This window comes from Typopeltis vanoorti, chromosome 10 (assembly GCF_054136105.1).
Source record: "Typopeltis vanoorti isolate ZY-2024b chromosome 10, IOZ_Tvanoo_1.0, whole genome shotgun sequence".
NCBI lineage: Eukaryota > Metazoa > Arthropoda > Arachnida > Uropygi > Thelyphonidae > Typopeltis > Typopeltis vanoorti.
In genome coordinates, this window is record NC_143558.1 from 122,761,869 (window position 1) to 122,785,831 (window position 23,963).

General features: G+C 35.5%; 1 protein-coding gene across 3 annotated transcripts in view; it reads right to left on the reverse strand.

Moving 5' to 3' along the window:
• The window catches only part of LOC150102755 (uncharacterized), a 203,254-nt gene extending 181,705 nt beyond the window's left edge, over positions 1-21,549 (reverse strand). The window contains exon 1 of one of the 3 annotated variants that reach the window (XM_090399056.1): positions 21,219-21,549. In XM_090399056.1, coding sequence (XP_090255182.1) covers positions 21,219-21,221 — 3 coding nt within the window. In that variant the 5' untranslated portion in view covers positions 21,222-21,549. Of the gene's footprint in view, positions 1-16,988; positions 17,099-20,746; positions 20,980-21,218 lie in introns of those variants that run through there. The other 2 variants (XM_090399057.1, XM_090399054.1) reach the window with 2 other exon arrangements.
• Between the last annotated feature and the right edge of the window lie 2,414 nt (positions 21,550-23,963).

Below are 23,963 nucleotides of genomic sequence, written 5' to 3' on the forward strand. Positions count from 1 at the left end.
ATCCAGACCGGTTTCGACCTTTATTGAGGTCTCATCAGTGGGAGGCAAATCCAGAAGTGGTGATACCAAGGCAGAAGCAATAGGAGAGGTCATATTTACCTTTACGAGTTGTCAACAGGTGTACCACCTTATTATTAATTTACTCTGGATTAAGAGAAAGATGTTGGAAGTTTATTTTGCACTTGGTTAGACTATAATAAATTTAGTTTAATCCTTTATCCAAATGTAAGCAAAGTGGGCCTGGGTAGTGGCCCTTACCTTAATGTATAGCATTATACATGTCTCCAAGTAGATGTGCTTTGCATTACGGGAGATACCGAGACAAGTAGTAACGAGAGCTTGGTCCACCTTTGCTGCGAGTTGCCTAAGTGTTGCACCACCTTATCTCAGTCCTGAAGATATTTTCAGGTGTAAACTTTGTTTGCTTACACTTGGATAAAGAATTAAACTAAATTTATTATAGTCTAACCAAGTGCAAAATAAACTTCCAACAGCTTTCTCTTAATCCAGAGTAAATTAATAATAAGGTGGTACACCTGTTGACAACTCGTAAAGGTAAATATGACCTCTCCTATTGCTTCTGCCTTGGTATCACCACTTCTGGATTTGCCTCCCACTGATGAGACCTCAATAAAGGTCGAAACCGGTCTGAGTAGTGGACCTTACCTTAATGTATAGCATTATACATGTCTGCAAGAAGATGTGCTTTGCATTATGGGAGATACTGAGACAAGGAGTGATGAGATCTTAGTCCACCTTTGCTGCAAGTTGCACCACCTTACCTCAGTCCTGAAGATATTTTCAGGTGCAAACTTTATTTGCTTACACTTGGATAAAGGATTAAATTGAATTTATTATAGGCTAACTGCTTATTTGATTCTACTTCTAGGGTAAACTGGATCCTTGGATGAAGTGCATTTAACTTCTTCAACTAAAAGAACTGATACTTATATAAACAATACTTTGGATTTCAAAAATAAAATTTCAGATCTTCATTTGGATGTTTCGGATATTATGATCAGTTTAGATGTTTCTTTATTTACAAATGTTCCTTTATCTGAAAGCAATGAATTACTGCAACAGGTATTTCCTTCAGACATTGTAAACATATTTGATTTTGTAATACATTCTAGTTATTTTTCCTTTAAAAATAAGTTGTATCAACAAATTGAAGGAACAGCAATTGGCAATCCTCTTTCTCCTGTTATCTCCAACTTCTTTATGGAACATTTTGAACAGCATATCTTTGAGAACATTTCTCCCAGACCTAATCATCGGTTCCAGATATGTCGATGACATTTTTGCTATATGGAATGGCTCTTCTGATGAACTTCAACAGATTCTTACTAAGTGAAATGCACTTCATCCAAGGATCCGGTTTACCCTAGAAGTAGAATCAAATAAGCAGTTAGCCTTTTCAGATCTTTTAATTCTTTGCCAACCAAATTGTAATCTACATTTCTCAGTCTATAGAAAGAACTCATACAGGCCATTATATCCATGCTGAATCTCATCACCATCCCAGTCAAAAGGCAGGAACTATTAAAACGCTGGTTCATCGGGCCCACTCCTTTTGTTCTTCAGACGATCTATTACAGAAAGAACTGCAATATATTACTATTTCCTTTCTACCTAATGGATATAAGAATTTCTTCATCAAAAGAGTTTTGAGTAGTTTTAATGTCTTCCTCTTCAAATATAGAAGAAATAATGCACATTCCTATCCCTTATGTACAAGGCATTAGTGAATGTATAGCAAAAGTTTTAAAACCACTGAATATTTTTGTTGCCTTTCGACCATTCAGAAAAATTTCCACCTTTCTCACTTCTCCTAAGGACAAGCTTCCACATCTTAATTATCCAGGTGTCTACCAGATTCCTTGCTCTTGTGGATTATCTTATTTCGGACAAACAGGAAGATCTGCCTCTATTCGGCTAAAAGAACACCAGTCTTATATTCAATACCTTGAACCTGAACAGTCTGGACTTGCAGAACATACCATCATAGAGTTCATTGGAAAAAGACAACAGTCCTTCACAAAAGTCGGCTCCTCATGGAATGGCTTTATAAAGAAACATGTGAAACTTTACTTCATTCTCCTAACTTAAACAGATCCGATGGTTTAAGTGTATCCCCTTTATGGGAGATAGTACATTTATAAATCAGCTAATCTTTCCTAACTTTTTATTGTATATATAATTTTTTTTTTTTTTTTGGTTGTTAGGAAATTTATTGACCTTTTTAGTTATCTTACACTAACTACTTAGGTGGCACTTTTTGGAATTGTCAGTTATTGTTTAATTTGAGCTTAAAATGTACTGAAGATGCCTATGACACACAGGCAAAAATTATAGTATTAAATAATCTTTTTACTAAGTTTTTCCATTATTAATTTTGTATTTATATGTCAACTTATGGTATTCCCTTATTAAAACTTAAAGCTGATAAAAAAATTATTGATTAAACATATGAAGATAATGAATCAGGCCGTGTCATTTACATCAATCATCCAGTGCCACATTAAAATCTTTCATTTGTTTTATGTGTTTCAAAAGCTGTTTTAACAAATTCTTTCCAATAATGTCTTATATCATTATTAATTTCTCTGGACAAATATTTTCCACTACTTCTAACAAATGAAATTTAACAAATTTAACATTACTGAAGTTTACTTTCAAAACTGATTTATGTGCAACTTGAAAACTGAACCAATTGCAGCAGATTAATAAATAAATTTCTTGACTGATATGTTTTCAGTGTTTTGTTGTTTTCTTCAGTTGTTTTGCAACTTTGGACATTTTTCTTTTTGCAACATTTTTTTAATGTCAGTCTCACTCACAAAGGGCTTAAATTTAAGAAATGGCTTTCATACTGTGAGTGGGCTAAGAATTTTTTTTATTTTTATTAATTATATATGATATAATTGATTTACTCAGCAGAGAGACATATTTTTGAAACAGATTAAATTACTATAAGCCAAGAGATAAAAAAATAAACACACTGTTTTAATTTTAATTTAAATAAATTGCACAACTAGTTACATCTTCTTAGAAGATTTCTTCGGGTGCACAGCACGCATGAGAAAATCTATACATTAAAGCAGGGCTGTCCAAGCACTGCCCATGGGCCGGATGTGGCCCGTCTATAGGTTTTGATTTTCATGAGAGAAAAAAATAAAATAATCTGAATCAAAATGCTTATTAAATATTTTAATTCTATCACTAATCGATAATCTCCATGTTGATCATTTTATTTGGTGTTTTAACCTCACTATATACCCAAGTGTTTTTCAAATATTAGATATATCAAAGAAGAGCACTTATACTGTTTTGTTCTAATGCGCATGCTCTAGGCCTCACGAGGAACATGAGCATGTTATTAGTGTTGTTCGTTTGTTCAGCTATTGAGGTTGTGTCGCTGCTGTTCACCAAATTATTAGAAACGCATTGTGATGCGGCCCTCAGCTAAATTTCTTTTTGTAACGTGGCCCTCAGATTACCTAAGGTTGGACAGCCCTGCATTAAAGCATTAACGTTTGAAGCCGTTATATGTATCGCTTCATTGTTGGATATGCACAAGCTTTCAAGGTCTCATGAACGCAAATGTCAGATAGCAGTGCAATGATAGCCTGAGAGATTAAAGCTGAGATGTACTCAGCACTAACCTCCTTTTCTCTCTCTCTCAGCTTATAGTCATTTAATCTGTTTCAAACACACACACACACACACACACACACACACACACACACACACACACACACACACACACACACACACACATTGTATATATTTTTTAATTTGTTTACACAGTCTGGTTAACATTGCTCTAGACACCAAATATGAAACTTTTTCAAGCCATTTCAGGTCTACAATAAGCAGGACAGCAGTCTCACAGCAAGCGATGAAATTCATCTCCCGCCTAAAAACAATCAAAACATCTATGTCCACAGACAGATTTGAACCCACAGGCAGTTGGTTAAAGATGCTAATAGATGTGCTAACCACGCGGCCAACCTTTTTTGATTAATAGATCATAATTCGGGGTTCAAGGTTATATTGTGAGTGGTCAGTGTAATTTAGCGCTCATGTATAATTGGCAATTTTGATCTGTTTTCATGTGTTTTTTTTCTTAGAAAATTTGTGTTTTATAGTATATTAGAGTAAAGATTTGTGTTTTTATACTATTGAATGTCTTTATAACATTTTTATTGCAATATTATAATATCAAATACAGCTGTAAATAAAATGGCACCAAAAGCACAGAGGAAATGGAATGCTAACAAGAACAATGAAGTAGTGAACAAGAGACAATATTGAAAATAATTTAACCTCCAAAATGCTACGTTAAGGAAGGTTATTAGACAGACGATAAGGGAATTACAGAAAGTCAAGCACCATTTAGAGAATCATGGGAAGAATCAAAAAGTTCAGCAACAAAATGGAAAAACAACAAAGCATGGAATAAGATAAGTTACTGTGTAATAACAAAAATCTGCTAAGTAAAGTTGATTGTAAAAAGAAGTATTTTATTTGATATAATGACTATCAAAAACCATGCCATTGATGAGCGAGTGATAACATCAGGTTTTCCAAGAGGAAAAATTAAAAATGTAATGCAACAATTGAAAAACAGAAAAGAAAAACAAAACAAGTCATAATTCTGGAAGGTACCAATGACACTTAACTAGCAATAAATTCAATGTGAGATAGGATATGAAAAGGTTGGTTGAAGAAATGATTCAAGGGTAAGAAAGTAAAAAATCATTGGTATATTACGTAGGAATGATGGAAATGAATTACAAAGAAGGGCTATGATAGCAAACGATTTGATGCATAGACTACGTAAAAGGAATGGATGTGAGTTTTTGGATGGGAGTGAGTATGATGAAAGATTGGATTTGTATAAGAGGGACAGTCTACACTTGAATGTGTTTGGCATCAAAAGTCTTGAAAAATTATTAACTGATATGTGACCTAATACCGAGAATCAGGGAAACTAAATTCTGATGGGAGGAATTGTGTCATTCTGTGTGTAAGAGCAACAAAGTTATGTAACTGTTAATGATGGAAATGGTTATTATTATGAAAATAATTATGAAGAGAAAATGATTCTGTGTTCATCCAGTTCAAATTTATCAACGATCTATGTGTAAAGATATCTACATAAGTAAGGAACTAGATAAGAAAAGAGATCTGAAAGGTGTTGAACTGTGTCATGCAGCCCACAAACAAAAGTATACAACAGAGCACGCTGGTAACATATTATGTCTGAACATGAATGCTAGGAGTATAACAAATAAAGGACTAGAGTTTGCTGCCTTGGTGGGCATATTGTAGACATTAGTGAGACTGGGCTATCAAAAGCAGACATACTACTGAGTGCAAAGGGTACCGTATTTTTAGAAAGGATAGACAAGATAGGAGGGTGCTGTTAATGATATCAGATGACCTGAATCCAAAGAGTTGACACCTATGACTGCAATACTATTAACAGTTTTTCATGTGGCAATGAGTTTGAAGCCATCTGGTGTGAGGTGGAGTCAAAAAAGATTAAATACATAGTGAGGTGTTTCTGGTAGTAAGACTTATACGTTGGTTAGACATAACTGGTAATTAATTTACGGAATTAACAACGCATATGAAGTATTTAATTAAAGATAACTTTAATGAATCACTTCTATATTTCGGCAATGTCACATTGCCATCTTCAGGAACATAAAGATATGGTACGTGCACTAAGGAACTAACAAAGCAAATGAGGAAGAATGTAAGAAAGTAATTTTGTTCCTAAAGTCCTAATGGTGCCCTCTTGCGGGCTAATTTGGTAGTCTTGGCAGTTGGGCTGAAGTTCTCATAATGAAAGTCTCCCAAATTTGGGGCAGTTTCATGCACCCAAATTTGTTGAGGTTAGGAACGTTTTTTAGAGCTGCTGAAGATTCTTTGAATAATCTTTCGTATTTAAACTTGCTGCGATGGATTATTTTTGTTTTCTTCCAACGAATTTTATGGTGGGTATCTAAGGCATGGTCTGCCAGCCCAGAGCGGCTGTACCGGTGAAACCGGATGTAGTCTTGGTGTTCTGAAATCCTGATATTTGTTGTTCTGCCTGTTTGGCCAAAGTAGGACAATTTGCAGCTGCAAGGGACCTGGTATACACCAGGTAGGTCTAGGGGAAGTGGTTGGTCTTTAGTAGAGCGGATAAGGGATGCCAACTTTTTATATGGTCTGTAACAGGAAGTAAGGTCATATTTTTTGAGGATATTAGTTATTTTTTCAGAGGTGCCCTGGATGTAGGGGATAGTGATAGACTTGGTGTAGTCTTTATTGTGGAGGGGGGGAGGGGGTTGTGGTTTACAGGTTTTAGTATTTTTTGGATTTTTTTGGGGTTATAGCCATTGGCTAAGAAAGTGTTGAGGATGTGGTTTAGTTCCATAGTCAGGGCCTTGTCATCTGAGCAGATTAATTTTGCCCTGTTATATAGTGTTTTTATCACCCCATATTGTTGTGAGGGGGGGGGGATTGCTGGTGAATGTATCTGCCAGTGTGGGTGGGTTTTCTGTAAACAGAGAAAACCAAAGATCCATCAAGCTGGCGGGTGATTAAAGTGTCTAGGAAGGGGAGGGTGTTGTTTTCCTCTTTTTCTAAGGTGAACTGGATTCTGGGATGTTGGTTGTTTAAGTGTGTTAGGAAGGAGTGAAGTGTGTCATGGCCATGTGGCCAAATAGCAAACACATCATCCCCATAACGAAGCCAAATAGTGGGTTTTTGTGGGGCAGAGTGTAAGGCTTTCTCTTCAAATGTCTCCATAAAGAAATTGGCCAAGGGCGGGGAAAGTGGTGAACCCATGGCTGTCCCCTCTATCTGTTTGTAGAACTTTCCTTGCCAAACGAAATAGCCTGAGTTCATTGTGAACTGAAATAGGGCTGAGATATCGGGAGGAAACTTGGCTTGGATGAGCTTAAGGGTTTCTTTGAGTGGGACATTAGTGAATAGAGAGGAGACGTCAAAACTGACCATTATGTCAGTGTGTTGGAGTGTGAGGTTTTCTATACTGGCTTTAAACTGGCTTATCCGCTCTACCAAAGACCAACCACTTCCCCTAGACCTACCTGGTGTATACCAGGTCCCTTGCAGCTGCAAATTGTCCTACTTTGGCCAAACAGGCAGAACAACAAATATCAGGATTTCAGAACACCAAGACTACATCCGGTTTCACCAGTACAGCCGCTCTGGGCTGGCAGACCATGCCTTAGATACCCACCATAAAATTTGTTGGAAGAAAACAAAAATAATCCATCGCAGCAAGTTTAAATACGAAAGATTATTCAAAGAATCTTCAGCAGCTCTAAAAAACGTTCCTAACCTCAACAAATTTGGGTGCATGAAACTGCCCCAAATTTGGGAGACTTTCATTATGAGAACTTCAGCCCAACTGCCAAGACTACCAAATTAGCCCGCAAGAGGGCACCATTAGGACTTTAGGAACAAAATTAGTTTCTTACATTCTTCCTCATTTGCTTTGTGAGTTCCTTAGTGCACGTACCATATCTTTATGTTCCTGAAGATGGCAATGTGACATTGCCGAAATATAGAAGTGATTCATTAAAGTTATCTTTAATTAAATACTTCATATGCGTTGTTAATTCCGTAAATTAATTACCAGATAGTGAGGTGTTGTTACAGAACTGGTGGATTGGTTGCTAGTGATGAAGAAAAGCATCACCAAGTAAATACGATGGGGGGTGAATAAGGAAATCTTAAAAGGGGACTTTATGATAGGGTAGTTGTGAAATAGCATGAGAAAAATTCAATTGAATTTATTCAAGATGTTGCAAGAAACCTTCCTTAAGCAGCATGTGACAGAAGGCACTCATGATCAAAGTATTAAATCTGATTACAGTGTCTCAGGGGGGGGGGGTCAGTTAAAACAATTATTCTGCCTCCAGTTGGTGACAGTGATCATGCAGTACTCACTTGGAAAGTGGCAAAATGTATAAATGTCCCATGCAGAAAAGGTTATATGCTGAACTACAAAGCAGGAAATTATGACTGCCTGAGGAGTATGATGGGTTCTCCCCATGGTATCAGTTGTTGAATGGGAAGGATATTGACAGTACATGAGAAGTGTTTAAAAAATACTTAAATGATGCAATATCAGAATGTGTTGCTAGAGTTCGATGAATAATACTTGTTTGGGAAGTAATGAAACAAGAAAAAGTCACTGCCGAAAATGGATACATGTGGAAGTATAAAGCAGGTGATTATAGGAAGCTCTGTAGTCAGTTAGCATCTGTATGTTTCGTAGATGAGCTGAGTGGAAAAGATGATGGAAATGCATGGAAACTCATAAGTATCTCACAAAAGCAATGTATGACTGCATACCGAGGGTTAAGCAAGTAAATAGAGTGAGAGTGAAATGGATGAACAGAAATCCAGCAAGCTTGCTGGAAAAGAAAATGTTATAGAGGAAGTACAAGGCAGTTGGTGGTAATCAGATCCATGAAGATTATAAGCTGTAGGCTAGAAAGGCGATGAGCCTGGTAAGGAAAGAAAAGGTGCAGTATGAGAAGAGATTGGCTGGTCAGGGTGCCAAGGTCAAGTCAAGGGAATTTTTCCATTACATTGCAAGCAAGAGGAAGAATAATTATGGCAGACTAACATTGGTGGATAGTCATGGCAGCAGACTTACAGCTGCAAAGGATATAGTGGAATTATTGAACGAGCACTTTATCAGCATATATCATACTGGTATAAATGATCCGGTACAATATATAGAACCAATGAGGGCTTCTGACCTATTGCCCAATCCTCACCTTGTCGTGGTGCACTCTGTTGGGTATCTACCTGGATACTGAACAAACGAGAATCGGCTGGCAATTTAGGATTTAGCCAACAAAATTGTATTCTTATTGGCTTAAACCAAAATACAAAATGATGGTACAACATGACAAAATTTCATGCCAGCCGGGGCATTGCCGGGTTAAACAAGGCCCCTGTTGTTTTTGCCAGGGGAACCAGGGTGAACAACAAAAAGTCAGCTACTGGAACAAATCTGAAAAGACACCTCAACTCAATATCACCAGAGTTAAAGATCGGTACTATCAACATAAGAAGCCTGAATGGCAAAGAAATGGAGCTAGCTGAGGAATTAGATAAGTACCAGATCGACATAATAATGGTGACTAACACAAAAAAAACAAAAACTGGCGAGATCTTTCTGAGCAATAAATACAAAATGTTATATTCAGGCAATGACAATCAAGGAAAAGAAGGAGCAGCCATTGTATTCAACACTAAATACGAGGCTAATCTTCTTGAATGGCAGGCAATTTCAAGTAGAGTGATGTGAGCATGTAAAATTCGATGTAGCTTGGAATTCTACAAGCACTTTACATCTACTTTTGCAGAGGTCACATCTCAAAAGATTGTAATTATAAAAACAGCATTTGTAAAAAGAACATATTTAATCCTATGGTAAATTTAACCTGACCAAAGACATAGTAAACAAAGAATGGGTAAAGTTTGCAAGAAACAAAAGAAAATGATATGTCACTCCAACCTATATGTTATTGTTTAATTAAGTGCTTTTGAAACTATTCTTTGCAAGCTCTGTGTATGCCCACCGTCAAGGTCATTCTTAAAACGGACGGCGCAATTCATAAGTAGTTCCGGTGTCTGTCTAATTGAATTTGTGTAGTATACCAGGAGAAGAAAGAACGGGTCGGTCAAAACAGAAGATCAAAGAGTCGGGCAGAATTCTTTGGGGAAGGGGGGTCTCAACCCTTGGTGCAAGCCCAGAGACAGAGAAATAAAAAGGCATTGAAGATCGACAGAAAATCATCGGCAGTTAGAGGCAGAAATAATGGGAGTAGGATCCAGAGGACAGGACGTCATGGTGAGGCCATGCCAGAGGAGAAGCTGATAGGAATGACGAGAGAATTGCAGATGTAAATACCAGAGGCAATTTCGGTCGGATGTCATTGCCACAGGAGGTCAACCGAAGCCAACAGCCACAGAGCAAACTTCAAGTGCCAGAGAACTTGCCCGTATGCTGAAACTTCTTGCCTGAGCTATTCAAGTGCTGGAGATTGCAGACCAAAGCCCACTACTATCCCGATGAAACGCCCCCTGAAGCAAGACACTCCAGGAAGAACCCTAAGACCCGATATGAAAGGAAAAACAGGACTTTAGTGCAAGACTCTGGATGAGTGTGCGACAAAAAAGCCTCTGTAACTTTGTTCCATCTTTTGTTATACATTCCCTTTTGTAATCTAGGAGATACGTTATAGATGGACTAATAAGAATTAAATTAATAGTAATAAGATGTGTCTATAAGAGAGTCATTTGGAATGTTAATAATTAGTATCAAAATTGTGAAACAACTTGGCATAGTGAGCTAACCTCCTTGTGATTAGACTAAAGTTTCAATAAGTTGATTTTGTAAGCAGAGAGTAAATAAGTAATTGTATTACACAGTAATTTAATATTGAAGTGGAAAAGTTCTATTTTTACGCTAAAGATTTAACAGATAGGTAGAGAGTCCAACCTCCCTATTGTTTGATTAACATACCTTTTATTCTAGTGTAAATAAATGTGTTTTGTTTATCTGTCAATAGAGTGCCACCTGATCTTTTAAAACTACAATGTACTATTCCTAAATAAAGTGAACCTAAGAGAGTGAACCAAGGAAGATAACAGAAGCATGTAGTTAAGTGTGATTAGACCACGACTGTTTGTGTTAAATTTTACCAAAGGAATTTGTGTTAGAGAGAGAGAGAAATCATCCATCCGTATTACTGAGTTTTATGCCAATAAAACGATACTGGTGGCACAGTCTTAACAAATTTTCCAATATTCAAAGGCATACGACTGACAGCGCGAAAGGTGGATAAACATAATATGCAATAGTAAGATAGAATAAGAAAGGAATATATAAGGAAAACACATATAATAAAAAAAAAAAAAACGTATATAACATCATAAAAGAAAGATATTACAGTAGGGGCAAATAACCATTCTTTTACAAGCAAATATCAGAATGGGGTACTGGACAATGAGCCTTATTTTTGCCTATGGTCACATAGAAGGTTCTGCTAAGGTAGAAGGGAGGAATTTTTTGAGGGTTTAGAGAAAGCAACTGACACAATGAAAAAGGAAAAGTTGGTCCTTGTTGGGGATCTAAATAGCAGAGTAGGAAATGATTGTCAGACATGCAAAAATATATTGGGAAAATTTGGAGAAAAGAGCAAAGCTAATAATAATGCAAATACTTGTTGGATTTCTGCTCAGAACATGGACTATTTATTATTAACACCATGTTCCACAATAAAAATGTGCACAAATTCACATAGAAGACACAAGGAATAAGAAAAGCCTCATTGACTAGATTATTGCTGATAGTGATGTTTTCTCCCTGGTGCAGGACACCAGAGTGTACAGAGGATTTGAAATTGGAAGTGATCACCATTTAGTCTTGACCAGGATAAAATTGAATTTCATATTGAAAATAAAAACATATAACAAAGTTTTAAAGCGAATAAAAGTTGAGCAGCTCTCAGAAGTGAACTGTAGACTAAAATACACAAACATTATTCAAGAAAAAATGAAAGAGTTTGAGAACAGGAATCAAACCTTGGAGATTCAATGGCAAACTCTGAAGAAACTATTGATTTGTTCAGCCAGAGAGGCATATGGTGAGGTTGCCTGCAAAGGACAGAAAAATAAGAACTCCATGATGGACACAGGAAATTAAAATGGCAGTGAAGGAAAAGAAGAAAGCTCTTAGAGAATACAGAAACAAATGTAGTAAAGCTAAACACTGTGTAAAACTAGCTAAACAAAAGACATGGGAAGACTTTGGTAAGAACATAGAAAATAAATATGAATAAGTTGGTAAGATATTCTGGAGGTTGTTGAAGAAGCTCAGAAATGGAGGAAAGAGCACTGTAAAAGAAATTAGAGATGATAAAGGTGACATGAAAACTGGACAAAAAGATATCCTTGAAGTATGGAGTAATTACTTCGAAAAATTGCTAAATGAAACTAGCAATGATGAAGTACAGTGATAAAAAAAAAAAAAAAAAAAAAAAAAAAAAAAAAAAAAATACTGACCAGGCATGAAATGTGGAAAGCAGCAGGAGTAGATCATATTCGACCAGAAATGCTCAAGTATAGAGGTATAAAAGTCTTAAAGTGGATGTACTGCATACTTCAGAGGGCCTGGACAGAGGGACGAATTCAAGATGATTGAAGCAGAGTTCTCAGTGTACCATATATAAAATGGGAAATAAAACTGAATGAGAGAATTATAGAGGTATTTCTTTACTGAGTGTTCTTGATAAGATTGATGGCAGTATACTTGAGAAATGGTTCAGAAGAATTGTGGAAGAGAAGCTTGGTGAAGAACAAGCTGGATTCAGGGCCAATTAGAGGCTGTCAGGATCAGATTTTCACTTTACGACAAATAGTTGAGAAGTCATGGGAATATAACAAAGATCTGTATTTAAGTTTTGTGGATCTAGAAAAGCATATGACAAGTTGCAAGAGAGAAGTTATTCAAAACAATGCAGTTGTATGGTGTCAGTGGGAAGCACCATCGACAGAGTGTAGCATAGAGGCAGCCTGCCTCAGAGCAAGGCTTAATAAGGGCATCCCCTTCAGCTATATTGCAGTAGACGCCATCATTACGCTAACAATTCCTGTTAGCGTAGCAAGTGCGGAAAGAAGTTTTTTTAAGTTTAAACTGATTAAAAATTATTTGCAAACAGCAATGACCTAAGAAAGATTAGGTCATTGCTGTTTGGCAACTATATCAATAGAGGTGTATATAGCTGATAGTTTAAATTGAGAAGCTCTTATAAACAGTTTTGTTGTGCAATATTCCCATAGAGCAAACATTTAATTAATATTATTATGTAATTGTTTTACATTAATGTTTCTCTTGTAATAAAAACAAAATAGAAATTGGAGATTTTCTTATATTTTTGTCTTATAATCCATCAAGGGTGATATTTAATTGTTTGCTTCAGGGTGCAATAATCTGGCGATGGCCTTTCAGTGGGGCATTATATCAAGCAATACTTACTCTTTATTTGAGATGTAAGTCAGGAGTTAGAATTGAAGGAAGTACAGGAAGATGGTTTAATGTTAAATCTGGTGTTAGACGTTAGACAAGGATGTACATTATCCCCTCTGTTATTCATTATCTATATGAATCACATTATAAAGAAAAGTGGTATTAAACCTGATATCAAAAATGAAGATGTTATTGTCAGTTCTTTGCTTTATATGGATGATGTTATACTTCTAAATAAATCCACTACAAGTCTGCAAGATTCCCAAACTAAACTCAATAACTGTTATAATAGAAATAGTATGAAGGTCAGCAATAACAAGACAAAGCTAATGAAAATAGGCAGAAGCATTCAAAATACAACTGTATTTTGAATGGAGAACCTATAGAACAAGTGTTCTCTGCCAGATTGGCAGGAAAGAGACACAGAGGAAGACCAAGATATAGGTGGATTGATATGGTAAAAAGTGCCTTGAAAGATAGAGATATAATATCTGACAATGTTGGAGCCGTGACAGGTAAATAAATAAATTCCGTGTGATGATACAGCATTCCCCCTTTTTACGGGATTTCACGGTACCATTTAGTACCCCCAAATTTTATCCGGGCTCCGGAACCGGCATAGGCTGACGAATCAAACCTATGGCCAGGTAAGTATTCCTGACTGTAATCTGTGTGTCCTCAGACCGGTTTGCCTGCTTGCGGGATGAAAAACACCAGATAAACTGGCAGAAAAACTCTCCTGTCCACGCCAAGACTGGCTAACTTGGCTATGGCTGAGGAAGATCCTCGAGCTCTTCACGTCGTTGAAAGGAATCAAACCGACGATACTCCTTCCCCAGGCTGGTTGCAAAGCGCAAAGCCACTAGACTAACCATGCGGATGCCTTGACAGGTAACAGATTGATTTGGAGGAAAATTATAGATAGGAAGTTAGTAATGATGTAAATTTTTCATGTAGTACTATCATACCCTGTACACCCCTTGAAAGTAAATGTCAGTAATTTGATGATGACAATATATAGAAGAGAGGCAAGTATTAGGAGAATTGGGAGTGAAAGAAACAGAGGTGTATCAGATGTTGGTTGGGTTAGATGCGAATAAGGCTGTGGGAATGGATGTATGCATAAGGAATATGCGCCGCAGTTGGTTATGCCCTTCACTTGCTTGTAATGAAAGTCTTGCAGTGGCTAAGGTTACTAAGGAGTGGGAAGAGGGCAAAATAGTACCACTCCACAAGCATGGTTCTAAGACAGAAGTCTCCAACTATAGGCTAGTCTGTATAACTGCAGTTGTTGTCAAAGTGTTGGAAAGATTGGTAAGGAATAGAATACAGAATTGGGTTGATGGACATGGAATTCTTTATGAAGATCAGCATGGATACGTAAAAGGTAGGTCCTGTTTCAGTAATTTACTTGCATTTTATGATAAGGTGACGAGTGTGTTAGATAAAGGGGAATCATATACATTGATATTCTTAGACTTTTCAAAAGCATTTGATAGATTACCACATGATAAGTTGGTGTACAAACTGGAGAGGATGGGAATAGACAGTACACTGCTTAGATAGATCAGAGATTGGCTCTCTGAATGATACCAGCAGGCTGTGTATGATGGAGCAGTGTCTCAAAAAAGAAGGGTGACCAGTGGCGTGCCCCAGGATTCTGTTCTTGGGCCTATGGTGTTTAACTTGTTTGCAAACGATATATCATGTGGACTGACTGGGGATCTACAGTTATTTGCTGATGATGCCAAATTGGGAAGAATTTGAAGTAACACTGCTGATGCTGAATCCCTTCAGGAAGATTTGAATAGACTTTTTACTTGGATAAAAGAGTGGGATTGTAGTTTTAATATCAATAAGTGCAAGGTGTTGCATTTTGGAGTGCAGAAATATAAGGCTGTGTACTATATCGATGGTGCCGCTGCAGAAAGTGGATGAGATTAGATATTTGGGAGTGATGGTTGATCGTAGACTGAAGTTTAGAGGGCACATTGCTAGAGTTGCAAAGGTCCAGAGGTGAATGACTAAGATAATATCAGGAGTTTGGAATGCTGGCTATATAGAGAGGTTGAAGAAATGTGGATTGCAGAGTTTGGTGGATAGGAGGAAGAGAGGTGATGCGATAGTGAGTGAGGTTTAAGTTAGTGAGAGGATTTCATCAGATTAATCCAGAGGGGATTATAAAAAGAGTAGAAGGTGAGAGGGGAAGAACCAGAGGTCATTCCTGGAAGTTATGTAAAAGTGTGGTGAAGAAGGGTGGGAAGAGTAGATTTTTTTTTTTTTTTTTTTTTTTTTTATATGGAGAATTGTTAGTGAATGGAATACATTACCAGAATTTGGTCTCTAGAGCAGGGTTTCCAGACCATGTAAAAAATGAATAAAAATACAAAAATATATATATAAAATTGATAAAAATAGGAAAAAAATATATCCCAAGCATATCCACAGTACAAAAAAAAAATGTACTATAGGTTTACAAATAACCTTTCAAGGGTGGGAGCAACACACAAAAAAAAAAATAAATAAATAAATAAATAAAAATAGACAAAACTATGAAAACAGGAAGGAATATGGTAATATCAACACTGCATATGTATATCAGTTATTTAAGCATATTTATTAGTGTTAGTAAAGAAACCAATAATCAAAGCTAGTATGGTTGAGTGCAGGTGAAGAAATTTATATGGAATATGAGAGAAACTAGTCAAAAACTAAAGTAAATATATAATAAGATAGCTTTTACCTGATTTTAACTTATGGATCAGAAATATGTGAGAGTCTGAGAAAAGTGACAAGAGTGAAGAGATGACACCGATGACAAAATCATTAAAAATGAAGGCATTATAAAGCAACTTGACATCATCATAATCATTAGCATTCAAGAATGTGTGAAGAATGAGTCCAATGTGGTTTCGTCATTTAACCAGAACTGAACAGGAAAGGTCAGAAAAACAGATGGGTAATTCCTGGAAGGCAGGAAAAAAAGACCCAGAGGGAAATCAATACCTAAACACACTCTAAAAGAATAATTAATTGCATCAGAAGATGAAGCATAACATCTGACAAAGAAGAGATTAATGTTTGAAAAAAACTGACAGGAAGCTGATAATAATAATGGTACAACACAATTATATTATTATTATTATTATTATTCGTGACACCTCCAAGGAGTCCAAAGACCCATCGCGGGAAGACACCTACAACTGTCTCAACTACTGCACCGAACCTCTAGAGTACTATATGACAATATATAGAAGAGAGGCAAGTATTAGGAGAATTGGGAGTGAAAGAAACAGAGGTGTATCAGATGTTGGTTGGGTTAGATGTGAATAAGGCCGTGGGAATGGATGTATGCATAAGGAATATGCACCGCAGTTGGTTATGTGCGAATATTATGGTAGTACAATTATATTGTACTACCATAATATTCGCACACCCCTTGAGTATATATATCAGGAAATTGCCATGTAGATGAGTGGCAGACAAATGATTTTGTATTTGGATGCAGGGCAGGTATATTTCAGAATTGCTGCTCTCCTGAGGAATACACTATTGCAAGATTAGAAGTCAACCATTTCCAAAGTTGCTTTGATCCCAAACACCTCACCCGATGGAGAAATGTGCTTCTATGAGAGTAATATGGGATTGACCATTAAGTTTTTGTCTATAACAGCCTTTTCAATTTTTTTACCCTGGAGAAACCCTTGACTGAATAAATTTTCATGTTTCAGGGAACCCCCGCATATTATTATTATATCTTTATGAATTATATTATATATATATATATATATATATAATAAATATTATTATTATATTTATTTACATTTGGTTGATTTCTGAGAGAAAAAATAGAAATAAATAGAAATAAATACGGTTGCATTATTTGGGAAACAATTAACATCAAAGATCCCACCTTACATTCAGGCCACCTACAACTGCCCATAGGGGGCGCTCCACCACCTAGATAGGACTGTAGAGTGACCTATGTGGTTGGCTTAGTATTGTGTGGTCTTTGTGTATATGTTACATTAGTTTTTTTGTGTAATCCCTGAAGATGTCTCAGTGACTGACATGAAATATAGGAAATATTAAATTCTGTTTTTTAATCCTTTCTGAGTGCTGTATACAATCCATTAAGCCTCCAACATGATGTCCTCACAGTGCTTAAGTCTCAACACATGGAAACAATAGTAACCTAAAAATTCTCTTCCTCATCAATAATACTTTTAAATATACCGAAGATGTTATTTGATCACAGCATGCAAACTTTGTTTGTTTACACTTGGGTAAATGATTAAACCAAATTTATAGTCTAACCAAGTGGGAAAAAAATTCCAACATCACAGCATAGTGTTGAAATATTGGAAAAGCTGGTTAAATTTTGATAAAATTCAGGAAACAGCGGATAGTAATATGATACTCTATGGTGGGGAACTCAGCAGGGCTTTAAAATGTAATTTACTCATATTTTATAATAAAGACAGCAGAATTGTATAAAAGAAATGGTTACACCATGATACTGCTGACCTTTGCAGAGGAATCTCACAGAATACCACATGGAAAACTATTACATAAACTGGAGTAAATAGGAATGGATATGAGCTGGTGGCATGGATAGAAGTAGGATGACAAACAGACATCAGAGGGTAGTGTACAGTGGAGAAGGGTGACCTTCTCCACTGTTAATCGACAAAGAAAAAAAAAATGAGTGTGACTAGTTAGAATACTTCAGTGTTCTGTACTAGAGCCTTAACTCTATAATTTGTATATATCAATGATATAGGGAAAGATTTAAGGAGTGATATTCAGTTGTTTTTCTGCTGATGCAAAAAAAATGGAAGAGCAATAGCTGATAAAGGTAATGTAGATATCCTGTAGGATGATTTAAATAAATTAGCATCATGGACAAAGGGTGATGGTTGTCAATTTAATGTTACAAAATATAAAATAGTGCATTTCAGAATAAAAAGATTACACACTTTATTTCATACTGATGATATACCAGGTCACAGAAAATTGATAATAGTAGGAACCTAGCATACGATGGTGGACAAAGTTCAGAGGACATAATGAAAAAGTTGGCAAAACAGCTCAAAGGATTATTTGTATGTTGAAGAACACAATGACAAGTGAAGACAGGGAAGTTATATTTATGAGGCTATGATCTGACAGCATCTTAACTCTTGAATCCTATCCTCCACGGTAGGTGGTGGAGAGGATTCAGAAACAAGTGACCAAGCTAGTGACAGGTCTGTGGAGTGCACCCTGTGAGGATAGTTTGAAGGTGCTGGGTTGCAGAATTTAGTTGACAGGCAGATATAAGGAATTCTATAAAACTGATACAAAAGAAATTGAGTAAATGACAAATAAAAAGAAACAAAGGATCACCCGTGAAAGTTCTGTAAGAATGTAGTTAGAAAGGTTGTGCAGACTAGATTTTTATTCGTGAGTAGTGAATGAGTGGTATAGATTGTCAGAAGTAGTTGCAAGTGTCCTAACTGTGAATGAGTTTAAGGAGAGTTATAATCAGCAATGTATGATTAATAGTGCAACACTTAGCCACTTGCTTCTCCTATTGTCTAGTATTATAAGAATACCAGTGGAATGATCTTTATGATTTTCAGTTCTTACTTTGTTTGGCTTCATTAGTCTTATGATTTCAGTTTTCAATCTTCTGATCCAAATGATTTTGCTCAATATATCACTGAAACAATTCTTGGGGGTACAGAAATATTCATTTCTCATTCCACTTTAAATTCTCATTGCTCATGTAAATGACTTCACATTCTTCTACTGGCAAGACACTTCATTCATAGTCAACATTACCCACCTTCTGATTGAAAGTAGGTAATGCACTGGATATGCTTAAGTATGCTTCTACAGGAAGCACGGCAAGCTTTTCAAGATAAGAATAAAAGATAGGAAAAGGAAATGGCTACATCACAATACTGATGAGCTTTGTCAGTGTCGAATTTATGTATAAGCTAAAAATGCTACAGCTTAGGGCCTCGCAATCTGCTGGGGCCTCAAATAAAAAAAAACAAAAAGCCCAGCTGATGTAATTTAAAACAGTAGGGGGCCTCTGAGTTTTGTATAGCTTAGAACCTCAGCAAGTCTAAATCTGGCCCTGAGCTTTGTAGAGGGATCTGACAGAATACCATATGGAACTCGATTAAATAAAGCAGAACAAATAGGAATGGATAAGAGGTTTGTGGCATGGATGGGTGGGGGGGGGGATGTCAAACAGACATCAGAGGATGGTATATGGTAGAGTAAAGAGGCAAATGAGGGTGACTAGTGGAATGCCCAGAAGCTCTTACTAGGGCCCTACTCTAATTTATATAATAATGACATAGAGAAAGATGGTGGAGATATTCAGTTGTTCGATTATGACACAAAACTGGGGAAAGCAACAGTTGATAAAGGTGATGTTAGTGATCCTGCAGGTTGATTTAAATAGTCTGCAGTGTGACCAAAAGATAATAGTTATAAGTTTAATGTGATAAAGTGTATTGTGCACTGGATGAAAACATTTCATGCTATTATTACATCAATGAATCTAGCTAAAGAGGAAATTAATGATGCTAAGGAGTTGGGGTAATGTGGTAGACAAGAGTTTGAAGTTCTGAGGACATACTGCAAAAGTACAAAATATTGCTTAAAGAATTAGTTGGATGTTGAAGAACATGCAGAAAACCACTTATTAATATATATGTATATAAATAAAATATATACATATAATATACAAATATAAATATTATACACAAATACATACATACAAACATATATTATAATATAAATATACATACATACATATATTATAATATAAATATACATACATATATTATAATATAAATATACATACATACATACATACATATATTATAATATAAATATACATACATACATACATACATATATTATAATATAAATATACATACATATACATACATACATACATACATATATTATAATATAAATAGACATACATACATACATACATATATTATAATATAAATATACATAAATACATACATACATATATTATAATATAAATATACATACATACATACATACATATATATATATATATATATATATATATACATATATATATGCATATATATATATATATACATATATATATACATATATATATATATATACATATATATATACATATATATATGCATATATATATATATATATATATATATATATATATATATATATATATATATATATATACACATATATATATGCATATATATATATATATATATATGCATATATATATATATATATATATATACACATATATATATGCATATATATATATATATATATATATGCATATATATATATATATATATATATACACATATATATATGCATATATATATATATATATATATATATATGCATATATATATATATATATATATATACACATATATATATGCATATATATATATATATATATATATGCATATATATATATATATATATATATACACATATATATATGCATATATATATATATATATATATATGCATATATATATACACATATATATATGCATATATATATATATATATATATATACACATATATATATGCATATATATATATATATATATATATATATATATATGCAGAAAGTACTTTACCTTGGGTATAATAAATGTTAAAGATGCCAAGATATTCTAAACTTGGTTTTACTCCATTTCCCAAGTAAGCAAACAGACAAATAAGTCAAGTCTAGCTGACCCTCAAAGTAGTGCAAGGCAACTCATGGTAAAGGTAGAATAAGCTCTGATCACTATTCTTAATATTTACCCTTAATGCATTGCCCATCTCCTTGAGGAGATGTATGATGCTATGTATTAAAGGCAAGGAGCCACTACCCACACCGGTTTCAACCTTTATTCAGGTCTCATCAGTGGGAGCCAGGCTTCAGAGCTTATTCTACCTTTACCATGAGGTACCTTGACTTACACTGCTTTGAGGGTCGGTTAGATTTGCAATACGTGCAGGCTCAAACTTGACTTATCTGTTTGCTTACTTGGGAAATGGAGTAAAACCAAATTTAAAATAGCATTAATTACATTGTTTATACACTGCAAGAATAAGAATAATTACCATGCAAAGCGGTAAAAAAAACAGAAATCAAAAACCACACTCATCAGACTTCATCACCGCTTAACGGAGTGAATACCCAGAACGCAGAAATGTTTATTTTCAATTACGCGGTTAACGTGATAGCAAAATCATATGGCAAAAGAGATCGAAAGAAGAAAAAAAAAAATAATAATAATGCACACATTGTCAAAAATCAGAGATTATGCAATGACTAAAACTTATAATAAACTTAGATTAATCCTTTATCCAAATACAAGCAAACAAAGTTTCGCCTGCAGCATCTTCAGTACTACCGAGGAAACTCGTGGTAAAGGTGAACCAAGCAATCATCTCTCCTTGTCTCAGTATCTCCCATAATGCAAAGCATATCTCCTTGCGGACAAGTATAATACTGTGCATTAAGAGAAGAGCCACTACCAAGACCGTTTTCGATCTTTATTGTGGTCTCGACAGTGGGAGCCAGACCCAGAGGTGGTGATACTAAGGCAGAAGCGATGGAGAAGGAAGTCAAATTTACCTATGCGAGTTGCCAAAAGGTATACCACCTTATTATTAAATTACTCAGGATTTAGAGAAAGATGATGGAAGTTTTTTCCCACTTGGTTAGACTATAATAAATTTAGTTTAAATCTCAGGACTGAGGCAACTCGTGGTAAAGGTGGACCAAGCTCTTCTCTGTCCTTGTCTCAGTATCTCCCATAATGCAAAGCACATCTCCTTGGGACATGTATAATGCTATGCATTAAGGGTTAAACTAAATTTATTATAGTCTAACCAAGTGGGAAAAAACTTCCAACGACTAAAACTTATATATGCGGAGTAATATGAAAGAGCAAAAAAGCAGAGTAGGGAGATGTATTTGCTCACTTGCAAATGGGGAGATGAATATTATGAATGAAGTAAATGAGAGAGTGGAAGTACAACACGAACAGGTAAACCCTGAATTCAGGGGCGAATGTGTAGGTGGACAAACACAGATTAAGTAGGCCTGGGATGGGTGGGGAGATTTTAGGTGTAAAGAAAGTTGTACAATGGGTGGTAATATAGAGGAAGCGACTGGGGATCGTATTGAAGAGTCACATCGTACAAGGGACGTTGATAGGATTTGTAGAAGCAGTAATGATTTCTTATGTTTATTCACTAATGCTAGAAGTATTCGAAATAAGGAGAACGAAATTGTTGCTTTGCTTGAGTTTATTCGCCCCAAAATTGTTGGTATAAGTGAGACGTGGTTAGATGACGATGACATACTGACAGGAATAGAGATGAACGGATATGATATTTTTCGTGAAGATAGACAACGAAGAAAGGGAGGAGGAGAACAGGAGTACTGTTAATGGTAGCAGATGAGTTGTGCCCATTTCAGGTGGATTTACAAAGCGCAAATAGTGGTCATGGTTTTGAGGCAGTTATGATGTGAGGTACAAGTAAACAGGATGAAATATTTAGTTGGGTGTTGCTATAGACCTAATAATATGGAGGGTATTGAGAAGGAAATGTGCAGGCAAATTGGCCTAGCTAGCAAGAAACGAGTGATAATTATGGGTGACTTTAATTATGGTAATACACTGAAAGAAAGAGACTGCATCTAGGGGTGAAAAAAATGAATTTTTGGGGTTTTTGAAAGATAATTACCTTAGGCAGCACGTCATAACGGAGAGTACACGACGATCAAGAGTATTGGATTTGATCATCTCATCAGATGATGTTATTATAAATGAGGTGGCAAATCTTGCACCAGATGATGAGAGTGACCACGAGGTGATCACTTGCAGCGTGACAGTCAATCGTGGACGTCTATTAGAAAGGGATATATGTGGAATTGTAAGACTGGTAAGTATGAAAAGCTCATTAAACAGCTTGCAATAATAAATTGGAAAGGGGGAAACTTGATGGAAAGGATATTAATTCTACTTGGGCCATGCTCAAGAACTATTTGGTGGAGGCAATATCAGAGTGTATTACAAAGGTTAAGAGGGTAAACAGAGTAGGTGTAAAATGGAAGAATCAAGAGATAAGGTATGCAATCTGAAGAAGAAGATATTATGGAAGAAACACAAAATGAGTATTTATAACAACCAGTTGCATGAAAAGACAAAGGGCAGGCGAGGAAGGTGACTAGCTGGATAAGTGTAGCAAAATGCAGTATAAGCAGCTCGTAATGAATGGTCATGGAGATTATGTATCGCTACAGGAAATTAAAATGGCTTTTGGTCTTTTATGTTTGAAATAGATCTGTTACATCGTAGAATACAGCTTGCTGAACCAGTTCATTGGGGGTGTATTAACATTTTTAGGAAAAACTTTGATGCTAAAGTTTGTAGGAAAGAGAAGATATAAGGAATATTTGCATAGTTGATTGTCTGTGATAAACCATCGAGCGTTTAGAATCATACGTAACCACTTGTTTTGTACAAGTTGCAGTATGAGAACATTAGTATTGCAGGTAGGCGTAAGTGATTATGGGACGAATGGTTAGCTGGTATAAGAACAATTTGATTATGATGTTTAGATTGCTGTTACTGTTAATTAGGAGGTAGATCTAGGTAATGGCTTTAGATAGCTTTGCACACGTATTCTTAATGTGCTGGTTAAAAGTTAATTTTTTGTCTAGCACTACACCAAGTAATTTTGTTTCTGTCTGCCAGGGAATTTTAGTATTGAACAGTATAATGTCTGCAGGAGATATCGATCTTTTCGTGAAGAGAATGGCTGAGTTCTTTTGGGGATTTATTTGTAGTATTC